This window comes from Lissotriton vulgaris, chromosome 2_2, assembly GCF_964263255.1.
Source record: "Lissotriton vulgaris chromosome 2_2, aLisVul1.2, whole genome shotgun sequence".
Classification (NCBI taxonomy): Eukaryota; Metazoa; Chordata; class Amphibia; order Caudata; family Salamandridae; genus Lissotriton; species Lissotriton vulgaris.
In genome coordinates, this window is record NC_141688.1 from 34,820,410 (window position 1) to 34,839,164 (window position 18,755).

General features: G+C 49.7%; 1 protein-coding gene across 4 annotated transcripts in view; it reads left to right on the forward strand.

Annotated features, from left to right (window-relative positions):
• Positions 1–18,755, forward strand: part of ARIH1 (ariadne RBR E3 ubiquitin protein ligase 1) — a 616,333-nt gene that overhangs the window by 336,862 nt on the left and 260,716 nt on the right. For all 4 annotated transcript variants that reach the window (XM_086959245.1, XM_086959247.1, XM_086959246.1 and 1 more), the window contains exons 5-6: positions 8,253–8,308; positions 8,807–8,873. In XM_086959245.1, coding sequence (XP_086815371.1) covers positions 8,253–8,308; positions 8,807–8,873 — 123 coding nt within the window. The remainder of the gene's footprint in view (positions 1–8,252; positions 8,309–8,806; positions 8,874–18,755) is intronic.

Sequence of the window (18,755 nt, forward strand, 5' to 3'; positions counted from 1 at the left end):
TAAAGAGGGCACGCAGACCACATACACCAAGCAAAGTCGAGGTGGATATCGTGGAAACGGCGCCAAAGGCAGAGGTCGTGGAAACAACAACTCCAGATCCTCCGCCACTAACACAGTGACGCCTTGTCACTGCCCCCGACCACGCAACACCTGTCGGGGGGAGACTTCAACAGTTCCTGCCAGTCTGGAAGTCCAACACCACAGACAGGTGGGTCACACAGCTTATCCAGTACGGTTATTGTCTGGAGTTAATATCCACTCCACCCAACATACCCCCAAGACACCGTCCTATGTCCGCCGAGCATTTGCATTTATTGCAGCAGGAGGTCCTCGTATGCTGCAAAAAGGGGCAATTGAGCTCGTGCCTGTGAAAGAAAGAGGCACAGGAGTTTACTCACTGTACTTCTTGATACCAAAAAAGGACGGGTCCCTCAGACCCCTCAATCAGTACATTCAGTCGGAGCGCTTTCACATGCTGACACTGCAGCAAGTCCTACCGTTGCTCAGTCAGGGGGATTTTCTTGCAACTTTAGATCTAAAGGATGCGTATTTTCATATTCGGCTGTACCCGTCACACAAAAAATACCTCCGGTTCACCATCCAAAACCAACATTATCAGTTCAAGGTTCTACCTTTCGGAGTCACCGCGGCACCCAGGGTGTTAACAAAATGACTGGCGATGGTGGCGGCACACCCACGAAACGAAACATTCCGGTCTACCCTTATCTGGACTACTGGCTCATCCAGGCAAAGTCAGCCCAGCAGTGTGCTGCCCACATGTCCCACACCATTCACCTTCTTCACGATCTGGGATTCTCACTGAATTACCCAAAGTCCCACCTGCAACCCGCCCACATACAGCAGTATCTGGGGGCGACGATAAACACTCTGGCAGCCACAGCACAGCCAAATTCAGTGAGGGTCAGCAGCATTCAATCGCTGATACAGAAATTCAGACCTCAACACTCTTCCAGCACGAGTGTTCATTCAGTTGATAGGCATCGTGGCCTCCTGCATCTCCATAGTCCCGCACGCGAGACTACATATGCGTCCGCTTCAGGACTGCTAAGCACGTCAGTGGACTCAGGCTCACGGACAGTTGAAAGACCTAGTGTTGGTGACCGGTCGTGCATACAACTCTCTGCATTGGTGGAATCCACAAAACCTTTGCAAGGGACGACCGTTCCAAGAGCCTGTGCCACAGATCATTCGGACGACGAACGCTTCTCTCCAGGGTTGGGGAGCTCATGTACTCCACTACACTGTGCAGGGACTATGGACACCACAGCAGAGGAAGATGCACATCACTGTTCTAGAACTGATGGCTATCTTCATGGCAATGAAAGCATTCAAGGTACATCTGCAACAAGGTCGTGTTGATCCGGACGGACAACACGACGGCCATGTACTACATCCAGAAGCAGGGAGGTACTCACTCTCCACAGTTGTCTCATCTGGCTCAGAGCATGTGGAAGTGGGCCATTCAGAGGAACATCTTCCTCATGGCGGAACACCTCCCGGGCAAGGACAATCAGATGGTGGATCTGCTCAGCAGGTACAGCCACCAAATGCACGAGTGGGAGATACATCCATCAGTACTCCACCCGTACTTCCTAAGGTGGGGTCATCCAGAGATAGACCTGTTCGCCACAAAGGAAAACGCCAAATGCCCAAGCTTTGCCCCCAGGTTCCCACACCCACAGTCACAGGGCAATGCGATATGGATGAACTGCTTAGGCAAATTTGCGCACGCTTTCCCCCCAGCAACTCTAAAACCGCTGGTGGCACGCAAGCTGAAGCAGCACACAATGACTCTCATCCTGGTTGCTCCGACGTCGGCTCGCCAACCATGGTACACCACGTTACTGAAACTGTCCGTGGTACCGCATCAAAGGCTGCGCCTCACACCCAAGCTTTTGACGCAGAGCCATGGCGACATTCAGCATCCAGATCCGCAACAGCTCAACCTGGCGATCTGGCTCCTGAGGTCTTAGAATTTGGCTACCTCAACTTACCTCCTGACTGTAGGGACATAATCAGGGAGGCAAGAAAGCCCATTACCAGAGCATGCTATGCGGCGAAATGGAAGCGGTTTATCATTTATTGTGCAGACCACAACATTAACCCGCTGGATGCATCCATTCAGAACATCATTTGTTATCTCTTACATCATTACAAATGTAATCTGGCCTATGCTTCCATTCGTATACATCTATCCGCAATGGCTGCTTATCTCCAAAACAGACAGCACCTCTCACTTTTCAGTGCGCCTGCCATTAAAGCCTTTCTGGAAGGATTCAAACGGGTCATTCCTTCGCGGACACCACTATCTCCCGAGTGGAACCTAAATGTGGTCTTCACCAGGCTGATGGGACCCCCTTTCGAACCACTGCATTCATGCGAGATTCAGTTCTTGACATGGAAAGTGGCTTTCCTTGTAGCGATTATGTCGCTACGACGAGTTAGTGAACTCCAGGCACTAACTATCCATGAGCCATTTATTCAAATATATTCCAACAGGGTGGTGCTTCACACTAACCCTAAGTTCCTTCCTAAGGTGGTTTCTCAGTTCCATATCAACCAGACTCAAGAACTACCTGTGTTCTTCCAAAATCTAGAGTCAGTTGCGGAGAGGATGCTCCACACACTTGACGTCAATGGGCCTTAATGTACTACATTGATAGGACCAAAGGTTTTTGGAAGACTAAACAACTATTTGTTGCCTTTTCGCCACAACACAAAGGCAACCCCATTTCCAAGGCTGGTATAGCCAGGTGGATCGTTAAATGTGTTCGGATCTGCTATCAGAAAGCCAAGCGCACTCTCACCATTCCACCACGGGCCCACTCCACCGGGAAGTTGGGGGCCTCCATGGCTTTCCTTGGAAATATTCCTTTGGAAGACATATGTAGAGCAGCCACATGGTCTACCACACACACAATTACAAAACACTACTGTGTTGATGTGCACTCCACACAGCAGGCAGCTGTAGGGCAGGCTGTTCTAAAAACACTTTTCCAAACTGCTGCAGCTGGCACAGGCGGCCGTCGTTAATGGAGGGACTGCTATGTATTCTATGCACAGATATGAATTCAGCAGCCCACATGCCTCGAACCGAATATGCAACTTACCAGTATGCATCTGTTCTTGGCATGTAGGGCTGCTGACATTCATATCGTCCGCCCTCCTCCCCGGCGCCTGTAGCGGCTGCAGCATTCACACATACTTCTAGCATGGTCATCATTCACAGTTTCACTCCATCTTTGCCACAATGGTTTAAAACAATCTGGGGATGGAGTCGATGCCCATGCGCACTGTAGTCCAGGGGAGGAGCCACCTATCTCGTGATACTTCGAAGACTCTTCCAGGACAACAATGTGCGATCATCCGGACCCAACACTAGGCGGCGATCTAGACACAGGTATGAATGTCAGCAGCCCTACATGCCAAGAACAGATGCATACTGGTAAGTAGCATATTCGATAACCAGCATATAATGACACCATTAAAGGCCTTTGACGAAACAACAACGCCGCCTGGGCATGTTGCTGCCGCAGTTTACAGGCCAGCAAAATACAAAAGATAATGGATGGAATGTTGCACAATGGCAAAACATTCACACCCAGTTACAGATATGGGTTTAATCCATTGTTATTTTGCTCACCAAGCCACCCTAGTTCAGACATGGCCCTATGCAAATCAGTCTTGACCCTGTGCCTCATGGGAACAGTCCAGAACGAACTGCCAAGCCATGTCTTCACTGGACCGAAATCAAGCATCCTAGGACCGGTTTCTGGCTATCGGCCTTCTTCAGCCAGGATAGCTTGACTCCAGTGGCGTAGTGAGCATGGGACCCACGTTTGGGCATACCCTTCCCACATAGGGTGAACAGCAAAATACAAAAGATGGACGGAATGTTTCACAATAGCAAAACATTCACCCCCAGTCACAGATCTGGGTTTAATCCATCGTTATTTTGCTCACTAAGCCACACCCAGTTCAGACATGGCCATATGTAAATCAGTCTTGACCCTGTGCCTCATGGGAACAGTCCAGACCGAACTGCCAACCCTTGTCTTCCCTGAACCGAAATCCAGCATTTAGGACCGTTTCTGGCTATCAGCCTTCATCAGCCAGGATAGCTTGACTTCAGTGGTTTAGTGAGCACGGGACCCAGGTCTGGGCATACCCTTCCCACATAGGGTGAACTGCTTACAGGCCAACGGTTCCAATTCCTGTGCGGAAAGCATTGGCGACAGCGGGCACCCCTGCCACGTACTGTGTTTGATGGGGGAATGCCTCCAAGACCCAGCCATTAATACGAATCCACGCCACCGGTGCATCATATAGGAGGCAAACCCATTTTATGAAGAATGGCGGGAAGCTCATTTGCAGCAAGACGGTGAACATGTACTCCCACTGAAGGGCTTATTTCAGGAAAAATGCTTATATGGTACTCCTTTAGATATACGCCCGCTCCCTGTAATGGACATTGGCTCACAATGTAACAAGCCTTAAGAACAAAGAGTATAGTGTGGGGATCTCCCATACAGGGGGCATCAGAGTGCTACTGTCAACCCACAGCATAGTGGGCGGTTGATCAGTTCTAGTACCTGAACTAAGATTAAAAAGCAAATACATAAACGCAAGTCAGATAATCCAGCTAATATGTCATGGAAAACTCCCCACCCTGACCATATATGTGGAAGGTAATGAACGTAGAGTCACAACATAGGTGAATCCCACCAGTAGGGTGACCCACAGAGCAGACACATTAACAGCCCAGTCTTAATATCATTTTTCCTCCTCTTCATACTCAGTTCGGCTCGCACCAGTGCTTCTTTATTTGCTTTGTGTGCTCAATCGCCGCCTTGGGGGTTGAAAACATTTTTAAGTTCCCCTCTGGTCCTAGACGGAGGCATGCGGGATACAACATGACGTAAGGAATGTTTGCAAACTGAAGGAATTTTTTTACTGCACCAAATTCACGACAGACCGATTTAAACTGCGACAGTAAAGTCTGGGGAAAAAGGACAGTGTGTTCCCCTGGTAACAAATATTGCCCTTATCTCTGGCCAGCCTTAAGAGGACATCACGATCCCGGTGGTTCAAGATCCGAGCAGTTATAGGGCAAGGTGGTGGTTATTTTTGCTGGACCGGGCCTCTAAATCTCTGTTCTTGGCCTGAATGAGCGCCAAGACCTTCTCAATATTGAGGGTCTTGCTGGCAACTTCTCTAAGTCCATCCTCCATAGTAGATACCCTCTGTTCCACCTCCCCCATTCTTGAGTTTTGTTTTTCTAGCTGCAAAGACATGTGGGCCAGCCTGTGACTCATAGTTGACATACTACCCTCAAGCCTGAAGGCTTTTTTGCATTGCCAGCAACATAGATTACAAATTGGGCCGACCAACCCCCCTGTAAATAGGCCTCCGAGTCCGAATCCGTTTTTTGCTGGGTACTGCCTGACTTTCGCACCTCAAACGTGAGGCAGGGTTGTAACTTGTCCTGCTTCCCAATAGTGGGAGGTGAAGGAAATGGGTAGGAGACAACTGTCGGCAGTATGGCAGCACCCCCCAAGGGACCTAGCGTCCCAGGTAACATCAACAAGCTTGATGCAGGATGCAAGCAGTGCAATGAACCTACAGCAGTGAGCACTTCCTACAGCACGTGAGGTATAGGCCTCCCAAATACACCAGCAGTCGGAGCCAAGCCAGTGCAGTAGAATGTGAGAGGCGACTGTGCAAGGCAGTACTACAGGCTTACCAGGCTTACTTTTCAGTTATTTCTTCCAGAAGGCCACTAATTTTCAAACATTCTATACAGTCTCATGCTCCAGAGGCACAATAATCGACTGGCAATTACAATCCAAGACGCACTCCCACCTTAGGGCGACCCCTCGCGAAAGCATATGTGGCGCAGTTCCCAGACACCAGACCAGGAATATGATTCTGGCCAGCCAATAAGTTACTGGCAGGGAAACTCCACCTGTTGCACTTGAGTATAATGCCACCCATGTTACCCCTGCAATCACGACCAGGCCGGTACAAAGAAGCGAGAACAAGGCATCTGTATTATGCAGTAAAGTAGTGTGGAAGCAGTCCGCCCCCACCTGTCTGCAGAGGCACAGATAGCGAGTGTGGTCTCCGCTATCCAGGGCACGCCACCTCAGGGGAGCGGTGTGGCAATGTAGACGGCCCTTCCTATAAGCTGCAAAAGTGCACTTAGTGTAGAGAGCTTTGTATTCCAGGGGCACAGTAGAAACGTGTCTGAGACCGCTCTCTCCAGCTCACCACCGCGGAGAGAATTATCATGGGTAGGCGATCCCTGCGCACACCAGCTGCGCAATGCCGAGCTTCACTGGGCCCTGCCAGTCACAGGCCCCGGGTACAGTTCAAGCAATGATGTCCCATATACGGGGGTAAATCCGCAAATTGAAAAGTCCCTGGGCAGAAGCTACAGGCCAGGGACAAGTTCAGCATTCACCATGGGGCCTTTCCCCTCTGCCCGACCAGAGACCTGGAGGAAGCCAAGACGGGCAGGCCTAAACGCGTGGGCCATGACCAGAGCCGCCTACCGCAGCCCGTGTAGACTATCCTCTGCGTCGGCAGACAAGGGCCGTAGGTGGGCTCTGCATGATCCTCCAGTTTCTGTGCAGTGTTCAGGCCCTCTGCACCATTACCGCAGGCAGCCAACAACCAAAGAATGGTGCAGAGCTGTCCAGCAGTTACCGGTCTGGCTTGAGCCCCCGTAGACAGCAACACAGGGAGGTAGGGATCAGCATCCCCCTGTAGCGCTGATTCTAGGCTCAGTTGCAGTAGCACTTCGCGCTCTCGCCCCCGCAGAGCACCGGCTGGCGCTCAGTCTCAACTTATCACAACGGCGGCTGCAATCTTGGCTACGCGACGGTCTGGGCAACCTTTGCCGAATTGGCTGTGACACAGGGAGCACCAACAGTCTTAGCCCTCAACAGCACAGGAAGTGTCACACCATGCCGGGCAGTAGTTTGGCACTTGGATGCCGCGATATTCAGCTGATATTGGGTGGATTTGAGATCAGCCGGGCGGAGCTGCACTAAGGTGCAGCCATCTTGCCTGGCACCCTCTAGCGCCCCCCTTTCAACAAAGACTTAATAACTTTACTTTGTTACAGAGGCTACAGTAGTAGTAGGTCCTCGTGAAATTTCTGTCTAGCTTGCCCTCAGTCCTCTACCCTCTGCTGCTTGTCTACCTGCTGCAATTAGTTTGCGCCTCCTTTGCTATTTTCCTGCTCTGTTTTGCCTTGTGCTCTTTTCTATGCCCTCTGTTTTGCCTTTTTCTGCATGTTTGGCCCTCTGTTTTGACTTTTCTGCCTGCTATTTCTGCTTTTCTTTCTACCCTCTGTCTACTCTAATCGTTTTTCTGCCCTCTGTTATGCCTTCTCTGCTAGTTTTTTCTGCCTTCTTTGCTCTTTTTTTCTACCGTCTGTTTTGTCTTTTCTGATATTCTCTTTTGCCTTTCTGCTAATTTTTCTGTCCTCTGTTTTGCCTTTTACTGCCCTTTTCTTCGCTCTTCCAGCCTTTTCCTCAAAACATGGCTTTTCGACTGAGACCTCGCACCCAGATACTCCTAGTGATGACAGTGCTGCGTTCTACAAATGCTGATTGAGTCGTAAAATAAGTGGTTAACCTCTCAAATAATTGAATGCATCAGTTAGGAAGTTGACTAAGTCTACTAATTGAGAAAAGCATCTTAGCTCCCTAACTGCCTCATTACATGATATGGCCTGCCATGGTGGGACCATGACTTTATCTCTACATGTTTTCCTATAGCACTAGATGTGCCACTTTGCCAGAAGCATTATCAAATTCTGCATTAGTTTTTCTATATGTGAAATATTTTTATGCTACTACCTCTTTAAGATCCATTTTTGTAACCATTCAGTTCATTTATCTTAACTACAGTTAATATGAAATAATTTAAAAAAAGAGGAAAGACACTAGATGGTGCTATTATAGGTGTGGTATGTTAGTAACTATCACGTTGTGCTTTTAATAGAACAATTCTTGTGTTTGGTGATAGCTTTTCATTCAGTCTCTTTGGAAAAAGGTTGATTTCCTATAATACATTTCAAAGTAACCAAAAATGTCCAGTCATGAAAAATCCATCATGAATCTTCAACATAAATTTTATTGGGATAGATTGAGTAAATCATGTATTCAGTCTGTTGTACCAGCCTGTCCGATTCTAACCTGGGTTTCATGTTTCTCTTTCAGACAATTTCCTGCCCTGCTCATGGATGCGATATCTTAGTTGATGACAATACCGTTATGTAAGTTCATAGCCATATCATGTCTTCAGGTCACACTGTGGAATTATTGCTTCAAACCTGAGTAGTATCAATATCCCTTGTTAAATTTTGTACTGTAGGGCTCTTTGCTTTAATGTACAGTCACTACATCACATGCATGCTGTTTCTTTACTCTTCTATGTCTCCCCTACTTCCTTCTGTTCACATCCACTCTGACATTTCTGTTGCTCTGTCTGGTGCTCATACTGACGTCCCACTCTTTATTGCTTACCGTTGAAGTTTAGTCTTGCTATTAATGAATTTGGTCAAATGCTATGTGAATTGACAATGCAGAAGAGACCCAAAATTAAACTATGACTTGAAATCACATTCTCCTAACTGTTAGATGTTGACTTGGCCCTCCACCCACCTTGGCTACGTTCATTGTCAGTCAGTGACTCCCAGGAATACATTACTTAGCCCAATTAATCTATTGTTTTCACTTACACCAATTAACTTAATATTTCCTTCTTTTTCCAGGCGTTTGATCACAGATTCAAAAGTTAAATTAAAGTATCAGCATTTAATAACCAATAGTTTTGTAGAGGTAAGTTTATTTTTGTCTCAGATTTGTATCTTCTCCCAAGCGCACAGCTTTGATAATGTCAATGTGGTTTGTTTAGGCCTTTTACTTCCCTTCCCTGCAGTACATATGTTAGCAATAATGTGAGACATAATTCAATTTACCATCAGACTTCAGTTAAATTATGTCCCCTTTACACACAATATTTTAAGTTTAGAGATTTTTTTAGGGGGGTTGGTCAGGGGGTTGGGGAAGGGTGGTAATATCTTGTATCTGTTGAAGTTGTGCTTGTTTATTTTTTTTTTTTCTTAGTGCGTGTGAAAAGTCTGCCTGGCTGCCAGTCCTCTTAGAACACCCTTTGCTCTTATCTGGACTTTCAACATTTTCCAAACCAGGCTACCCTTTACTATTGAATCACTATATTCATTCTCACTTCAGATGTTGACTTTAAAAGTGGTGTTCTCTTTATCTGAAAGAGACACGTTAGTGATAGATTCCTTACCTTAGAATGTCCCCAGGCGTCAGACTGGATCCGGAAAGTTTTGCGTAGCAGTACCCTTGCGCGTTGGTAGGCGTCGTCTGCGGTTCCGCGTCCGGCGTCGTGGGCGCCGTGATGACGTCGTCGGAGTACTTAGACGCCGCCTCCGCGTGCTGACGTCAGTTCTTCTTTTTTCCGCACCAGCCAGCGCAGATCTGGAAAGAGCAGTTCCCTAGTCACTTTTTGACTAAACTTTTGTGATCTTTTGATCCATTTCGAAGTCTTTACGACTCAGACGGTGCCATTAGGGATGCCCGGATTCAAGCATTGCGACGAGTGCGACCGTACCATGTCGGTCACGGATCCCCACCGCTTGTGCCTGATGTGTTTGGGCGTCGACCATGACGACGAGGCCTGCTCCGACTGTCGGGCCCTCTCGAGGAAGGCCAGGCGGGAGCGGTCCCGCAGGCGAGTCGAGATCCGCCAGTCGGCCCGCGCCGTGTGAGGTCCCGGTCCCACGGGAGGTCGAGGGACAGGTCGCGGGGACGGAGCCGTCACAGCTCCGGAAGTCTGCGCCACTCCGCCGGGTCCAAGTCGTCAGGTAAGAAGCATAAGAGGTCGAAGAGACATCATCGCTCGTCTGACTCCCCCGACGCTCGCGCGATGCGGCCGGGGGTTCGGGTGACACCGCCTACGCGGCTCCTCGGGAGTCGCGGGCGCCACGTTCGGCCCCATACCCCCCGATCCTTGGGCTGAATGCGACGCCGGAGGAGATCGAGCATTTCCTCATGGCCATGAGGTCCCTTTCTCCTCCGACGGGTTCCGCGGCGCCTTCGGGCCGGGTGAACCCGTCTGGGGCCCTAGTGGGTCGGGGGCTACGACCCAGACGTCGTCGGGTGCTTCGGCCTTGACGCCGCCGGCGCCTTCGGGCCCGGCGCCGCAGGGCTCCACAATCCCGACACCGCCGGTGCCCTCGGGCCCGGCGCCGCAGGGTACAGCGGCCCGGCGGCGTCGGCGCCTTCGGGCCCGGCGCCGCTGGACCCTCCTCGGGTGCTGGATCGTCACCGGTGGACCTTACGACCCATGTTTCCTCTCCACCCACCCCACCCCCGAGAGTCTGGTTATCCAGGCCTCTAACTCCCAGACCGCCTTCCCGACTGCCCCGCCGGACAGGGAGTCCAAGAGGTACGAGGCCTATGGCAAGAAGGTATTCTCGTCCCTTAGCTTGGGACTGCGGTCTTCCAACACCGCATGCCTCTTGGGCCGTTACACCCACTCTCTGTGGGAAACGGTGGCGGAAGTGCTGCCAGAGTGTCCGTTGGAGGTACGGGCCAAACTCGGCCAAGCCCTAGTGGAGGGCCGGGACGCAGCAAAGTATTCAATCAGGTGCGGACTGGATACTACTGACTCGCTGGGCAGAGCGATGGCTACGACGGTGGTGATACGACGCCACGCCTGGCTGAGATCCGCCAACTTCTCGGCAGACGTCCAAAATACACTCATGGACATGCCGTTCGATGGCCGTCTCCTCTTTGGCGACAAGGAAGACCACGCACTTGAGCGCTTTAAGGACTCCAGGGCTACGGCCAAGTCCTTGGGCCTCTCGGCCCTGCGCCAGCAAATAGGTGCCTTTCGCTCCTTTCGTGGCCAAGGAAGGGGCGCCCCCACACGTGCCGCCAGCCACTCGCCGCAAACTGTCGTCCAGCGCGGCGGAGGCCGTGGAAACCGCCGTGGAGGCGGTCGGGGAAACAAGCGGAGCCAGTCCACACCTGCCCGCGCAGCATCCGCCTCTAAACCCTCCTAGTCCGTGCTTTTCGGCCCATGTGACGCCAGTGGGAGGCAGGGTTCGCCATCACCACTCTCACTGGCGCACAGTCACTTCGGACAGGTGGGTGCTGCAGATCGTCCGAAGTGGCTACTCCCTCCCCTTCGAGACGACCCCTCAAGCCATGCCACCGCAACACCACCGCGTATCGGGGCATCACTTGCGGCTCCTGCAGGAGGACGTTTCGGCCCTCTTGGCCAAGGGGGCCATCGAGCGCGTTCCTGGGCCAGAAGTAGGACGTGGTTGCTACTCCCACTACTTCCTGGTACCCAAGAAGGGCAAAGGGGGCCTACGCCCTATCTTGGATCTGAGGAACGTCAACGGCTTCCTCCGGAAGGAGAAGTTAAATGCTGACACTGGCTCAGGTCTTGGCTGCCCTAGACCCAGGAGACTGGATGGTTGCGTTGGACTTGCAGGACGCATAATTCCACAGAAATTACTCTGGACTAAAAAATCCTTCCACCTTTTTTCCACATTCCAGTCAAATGCCCGTGGAACTACTAACATTCGAAAAGAACGTGTTGCGGGACCTTGACACGCTCGAAAAGAGGAAGAAAAGATACATCAAATGGAACCTCAAAATGGAGGAAAAAATAGCACTACAAGGACTCCAAGACAACAAAAGTCTCATCATCAAGCCGGCAGACAAAGGTGGGGGGATTGTTATCCTCCCACGTGAAATGTATGAAGCTGAAGTCACACGGCAAGTCACAGATGAAAAGTACTACAAAAAAACAAACGACAACTGGAATGATAAACTGACACATCGCCTGGAAACCTTAGTAAATCAAGGTCAAAAGGAAGGCTGGCTATCCAAAAAGGAGGGAGAATATCTAATAAACAGAAACCCACGCACACCTTTGATGTATATTCTACCGAAAATCCATAAGGACCCCTTGAATCCTCCGGGTCGTCCCATCATTTCAGGAGTTAATTCAATCCTGGAAAGACCAGCTAAATATGTCGACACTTTTCTTAAACCCCTTGTTGGCCAGACTACAAGCTTCATCAAAGATACGATGGAAGCAATACATTTTCTAGATGGCCAACCTTTCGATGAGCCAATGGAATTCCTGGTAACCATGGACATTGTGAGTTTATACTCCAATATCCCCCAAGAAGATGGCTTGGAAGCCCTTGAATTCTTCCTCGAAAAGAGAGAAAGACCGCATAATGTCCCCACTGATTTCCTAATGAAACTTGCGGAAATCTGTTTGAAATTCAATTTCTTCAAATTTAACAACGTCCAATACCTCCAAACCATGGGGACGGCCATGGGATGTCCATTTGCGCCAGAAATGGCCATAATGTACATGGCTCTCTATGAATCCACTTGGATCTATAACAACAATCCTTTTGATGGGCACATTAAAATTTGGCGTCGGTATATAGACGACGTCTTCATGCTATGGAGAGGTGAAGAACAACAACTTAAAGCATTCGTCGTCTGGTTAAATGATCGCAATCCCAATATTCAATTTACTTTGGCATACAACAAAACCCAAATCAACTTCCTGGACCTGATGGTTAAACATGAAGATGGTACCATGTTTACCACCTTATACACCAAAGAGACTGACCGGAACACCTTCCTACACTTTTCCAGCTTCCACCAACGCAATCTCCGGGAAAATCTACCGCTAAGCCAATTCATGAGATTGCGTAGGAATTGCACAAAAAAAACTGATTACTTCCACCATGCCCAGGAGCTGATGAATAAGCTGATCGAGAGAGGATATCCCAAGAAATTATTGAAGAGAACAATGAAGAGAACTTGGTACATCCCAAGAGAAACCCTCTTGATCCCCAAAGCAAAAAACAAGGAAGACACCCCAATTGTGTGTGTGTGACAACTTTTTCTGGAGCCACAACAGAAATCAAGAAAATAGTCACCAAAAATTGGAACACAGTGCGGAGCCTGAAACCCTTTGTCACTCCACCTATCTTCGCACTTAAAAAGAACGAGAGTGTGAAAAATAAATTGGTTCGAGCAGACACATCACTACCCAAGCATGAAAGTTCCATTCAGTCACTTTTCAACCTCCCACCAGTCAAAGGCCACCGCAGATGCGGTAACTGCATTTCTTGCGATAGCACCATCGAAGGAACAATCTTCTCTTATGGCCAGAAACAAATTAAACATGAAGCGTTTACAAACTGTAACACCTGTAACGTTATTTACTGTGTCATATGCCCCTGCGGATTGGCGTACGTGGGTAAAACAAGCCAACCCATAAAAACGAGAATATCCCAACACCGCTCCAGGATTCGGTGCAAGAAGTTCCCCATTGTATTGATAAACACCATGGACCAGACGACCTCAAATGGACAGTTGTTAAACATGTGAAGGGCAAAAATGTGGCCAACAATCTGTCTAAACAAGAAGCGAAAACTATCATGTATCTTAACACTGTGAATCAGGGATTAAATGAATTAGCGGAAATATCCAGTTTCACGTGCTAGTTACCTACTAAAATTAGCTCAACATCTTCAGCCTGCATTCACCGCAGTTATTCATGTATAATATAAACCAGCGTCTTGATCTCATAGCAACGAGATCATCTGTTCATGACGCGAAGAAACCGACCATTCAGGAGCGCTGAGACACAGGGCCGGTGAACCAACCAATGGCAACACTAAGCACATCCAGAAACCGGGAGAAAAGATTACACGCCGTACGCGCGCTGTTCAAACAAACAGCAGCGAGAGTCGGCAGAGAAGCGCCACGCTCCGGAGGGATAAGCGGAAACCCAAGATTGCAAAGCACCCCTGCCCGTTCACTCCGCGGACTGACAGTTCCGCGATGATTACGCTGTGACGGAGAGAACACAAGAAATCGAGCAGCGAGCAGTTACTGCACCCGCAGGTACGCTACTTCCAGGGCGGCCCCCAGATCCACCAGGGAACATTGAAAAAAACGGAAAGCATCCCCTTCATGCATCTTTAAAGACACTTGCAAACAGGCATCCTCTAAGCGCCAAGAGGCATTAAGTAGGCCCAATTTGTAACAGGCAAGATGCCTCCAGTTTGTCATGGACCCTCCGCCAACTCAATTGTCCTACTTTTTCCGCAGTAATTCACGACTGCTGGCCCCCGTTTCAACCCGGCCACCTTGGGACCCACCCCAGCGCCTCCTGTATTTTCCATGTACAACAAGACATGCAGAATCGCATCTACTTAGATTGGGTACGTGAGTTTTATATGTATTACCGTGCACCAGAAAACACCCATAAGCACTGCTATTTTGTCCTACAACCTTGATTCAATCACTAAAACATGCCCCTTATAACTTTCCCTTAGGTGTAATATGATGTCCCACAGCACCTACAGCGAGCCCTGATGAAGACCTGATTAAATAATTCTTCCTGTCAAGAATCCAATAGGTCGAAACGCGTAGGCTCAACCTTAGAGCCAGGAGAAATTAATGCCCTATGATCCAGTCAAAATAATTTGGACATACCGTGAGAGATGTATCTCACAACAAGGCATATAATCCCCCACTAAATAAGGGACTTTCCCTGGCTATACGCAGGACAATTAAACACTCCTCTGAGGGTAAAACTGATTACATACCCCTAGGATACCCACGCAATTTCTGTCAGACCGACAGTAGGACCTTGTTATTAATTTTATCACTGTGTATTGTTGATATATGAATCTATTAATTCCAATCACTATGTATTGGTTATTTGTTTCACGTTGATTTATTCTTTGTCAGCAAGTTATTAGTTGTTGTAAATATATGTCGAATGTGCTACATGATATAAGGAGACAATCAAAATGAAATGTCTACACCCAATGTGTACCTATTTGAAAAAAAGTGTAAATTAAGGTGCTTAAAGTATTTAAGCGTTCATTGTCAATAAATAGGACATTGACTTAAAATAATTTGTGAGATCTATGGTGTCAGAGGCATTGTCCACTTTTATCATATTTCCACATCCCCGTCCTGCCGGCCCACCGGCGTTACCTGCGGTTCACTGTAGGCCTCGAGCACTTTCAGTTCACCGTGCTCCCCTTCGGCCTTACCAGCGCCCCACGGGTGTTCACGAAGGTGATGGCGGTGGTCGCAGCTCATCTGCGCAGGTTAGGGGTCTCAGTCTTCCCCTACCTTGTTGAAGGCGGGCTCGCCCCAGGCAGTAGTCCGCCACCTCCAGACTACGGCGGATCTCCTGCACCTGCTGGGATTTTCCATCAATGTGCCGAAGTCACACCTGTGCCCCTCTCAGAAGCTCCTTTTCATCTGAGCGGTACTCGACTCGGCGCAGTTTCGGGTTTGCTCAAACAGCGGGTTCGGGATATACAGGCTCTGATTCCGATCTTCGGGCCTTTATCCCGGGTTTCGGTCAGATTGACGCTGCGGCTTCTGGGGCTGATGGCCTCCTGCATCCTTCTGGTGCATCACGCACGGTGGCGGGTGCGGGCTCTGCAGTGGGACCTGAAGTTTGTGGGCCCAGCACCGGGGCAACCTGTCCGACCATGTCCTGATCTCGGAGGGCACTGCTAGACAGCTGCAGGGGTGGCTCACGGACTGCGATTGGGTCAAAGGCAGATCCCTCTCCCTTCCCCAACCGGAGCACGTAGTTGTGACGGACGCGTCCCTCCAGGGCTGGGGAGGCCACTTGGGAGAGGCTAAGATCAGAGGACTCTGGTCTCCGGCGGAGTCCCGGCTCTATATCAATCTGTTGGAGCTGCGGGCGATTCGTCTGGCACTGAAAGCATTCCTCCCATCTGTCCGAGGGAGTGCAGTGCAGGTGTTCACGGACAACACCACCGCCATGTGGTACTGCAACAAACAGGGCGGAGTGGGGTCGTGGACCCTTTGCCAGGAGGCTCTGCATCTCTGGCAATGGCTGGAACATCAGGGCGTGACTCTGGTGGTTCAACACCCGGCAGGTTCTCTGAACGCCAGGGCGGACGAACTTAGCCGTCGGTGCTCGATGGATCACGAATGGCGTCTGAACTCAGACGTGGCGCAAGGCCTCTTTCTGCGATGTGGAGAGCCTTGGTTAGATCTATTCGCCACCAAAGAGAACGCGCAATGTCATCAGTTCTGCTGGTTGGAATTTCCAAGGCGGCACTCGCTCGGAGACGCTTTTCGCCGCGAGTGGAGCTGCGGTCTGTTGTACGCCTTTCCGCCTATACCTCTTCTGCCCAGAGTGCTGAAGAAGATCAAGCGCGACTGGGCACAAGTCATCCTTGTGGCTCCGGACTGGGCACGAAGGTACTGGTATCCCGAGCTACTCAGTATGTCAGTCGATCCCCTGGTTCGTCTGCCTCTTCAGGAGGACCTTCTGTCGCAGCAGCAGGGGACGGTCCTCCACCCGAACCTGTCCAGTCTCCACCTCCATGCTTGGAGATTGAGCGGCGACAGTTGAGGCCATTTGACTTGCCTCCTGAAGTTTGCAACATCATTCTGGCAGCCAGGCGTCCCTCCACAAAGACGGTATACGCCTGCAGGTGGAACAGATTTGTGGCATGGCGCACAGCAAAGGCTGTGGATCCCCTCAATGCCCCTCTCTCTGAGGTTCTTCTCTTCCTTCTTTCTCTTGCCCAGCAGGGCTCTGCTCTGGGCACTATCAAGGGCTATCTTTCGGCTCTTTCAGCCTTTCTGAGGCTGCCTGACCAGCCTTCTTTGTTCAAGTCCCCTATCGTAAATCGATTCCTGAAGGGCATCACTCATACCTTTCCTCCTGTTCCCTTCGTGATGCCTCAGTGGGACTTGAACCTGGTTCTAACATTTCTGATGTGCGCTCCCTTTGAGCCACTTCACAACTGTCCTCTTCGCCTTCTTTCTTTGAAGACTGCCTTCCTGGTAGCCATCACCTCTGCCAGGAGAGTGAGTGAGCTCCAGGCTCTCTTGTAAGCCTCCTTTCCTTTCAGTCCATCCAGACAAGGTTGTTTTGAGGACTAGGCCCTCCTTCTTGCCTAAGGTGGTCACGGCCTTCCACATTGGGCAGTCCATCACGTTGCCCACCTTCTTTCCGCCTCCGCACCCCTCGAGAGGGGAGGAGCGGCTCCACCGTCTGGACCCAAAACGTGCGCTCTCGTTCTATCTGGATCGCACACGCCAGTTCCGGGTGGATGTTCAACTCTTTGTTGGGTACGCGGGCGCTAAGAAAGGGAAAGCGGTGCACAAACGGACCATCTCTAGATGGATTATCATGTGCATCCAGGCGTGTTACTCCTTGGCTAAGAAGGTACCCCCTGTTGGGCTGAGGGCTCATTCCACTCGAGCCACGGCCACTACAACTGCCTTGGGCCGAGGTGTGCCCTTGCAGGACATTTGCCAGGCAGCTACGTGGGCCTCGTTGCACACGTTTGCGCGGCACTACTGCCTGGACAGTCAAGTCCGGAGGGACGGCTACTTCTTCCGTTCTCCAGGACTTTCTGGTGTGAATATTGGTTCGCAGACCCACCACCACGGGAATGGTATTGCTGGGGTATCTATTCTAAGGTAAGGAATCTATCACTAACGTGTCTCTTTCAGATGCACAAGTTACTACTTGTGTAACGATATATCTGTAAGAGACATTAGTTAGTGATAGATTCCTTACCGACCCACCCATCCTCCCCGTTCTGCGAACCGATATCTAGGGTTAAGGTCATCCCCTTTCAGGGCCCTAGTTTCTTGGCACCAGTGTCAGTTTTTGTCATGGCTCTGCGCTTCTGGCGCGGAAAAGCTGTGGCTAAGAACTGACGTCAGCACGCGGAGGCGGCGTCTAAGTACTCCGACGACGTCATCACGGCGCCGACGACGGACGCGGAACCTCAGACGACGCCTACCGACGCGCAAGGGTACTGCTACGCAAAACTTTCCGGATCCAGTCTGACGCCTGGGGATATTCTAAGATAAGGAATCTATCACTAACTAATGTCTCTTACAGATATATCGTTACACAAGTAGTAACTTGTGCATCCATTACATCATTACGCCAAATTAGAGAACTTCAGATAGTATCAATAGAAGAACCGCACATTCAAGTGGACAGGCAGAATTTACTTTACACAAATTCATGCTTCCTTCTGAAGGTGGTCTCAGCCTTTCATCTCAGTTAGGTAGTTAAGCTTCCAACATTCTTACCAAAACTCTTCTAGAACAGTTGCATACCTTTGATGCTAAACCTGCACTTGATACTACTTAATACAGAAAGCAAAAGTTGTTTTTCTTTCATTTTACACACTTGCATCTGCCAATATCTAAGGAGAGTATTGCTAGATGGATTGTAAGATTCATCAGTCTCTTATGAATGGGTAAAGCTGGCAGTCACCTACATGACTCGTGCCCTCTTGACGCACAAACAAGGGGGTTACTGTGGCCTTTCTTGATAGAATTCCTCAGTTGATTATTTTCAAGTTGGCCACCTAGTCATTCCTACATGTTTTCACAAAACACTACTATGTTGACTAATACGTTAGGAGAGAAAAGCATTGTTAAAACTTTATTTGCTACAGCAACTAATACTTTGCAATAGTACCAGCCTTACATGGATGGACTCTGCTTTTGAGTTGGTGACATAAGCTTAAAAACACCTTCTGCAAACAAAACATTACTTACCTACAATCAGTTTACTGCTTATCTTGTAGATTCACATCCCGCCAC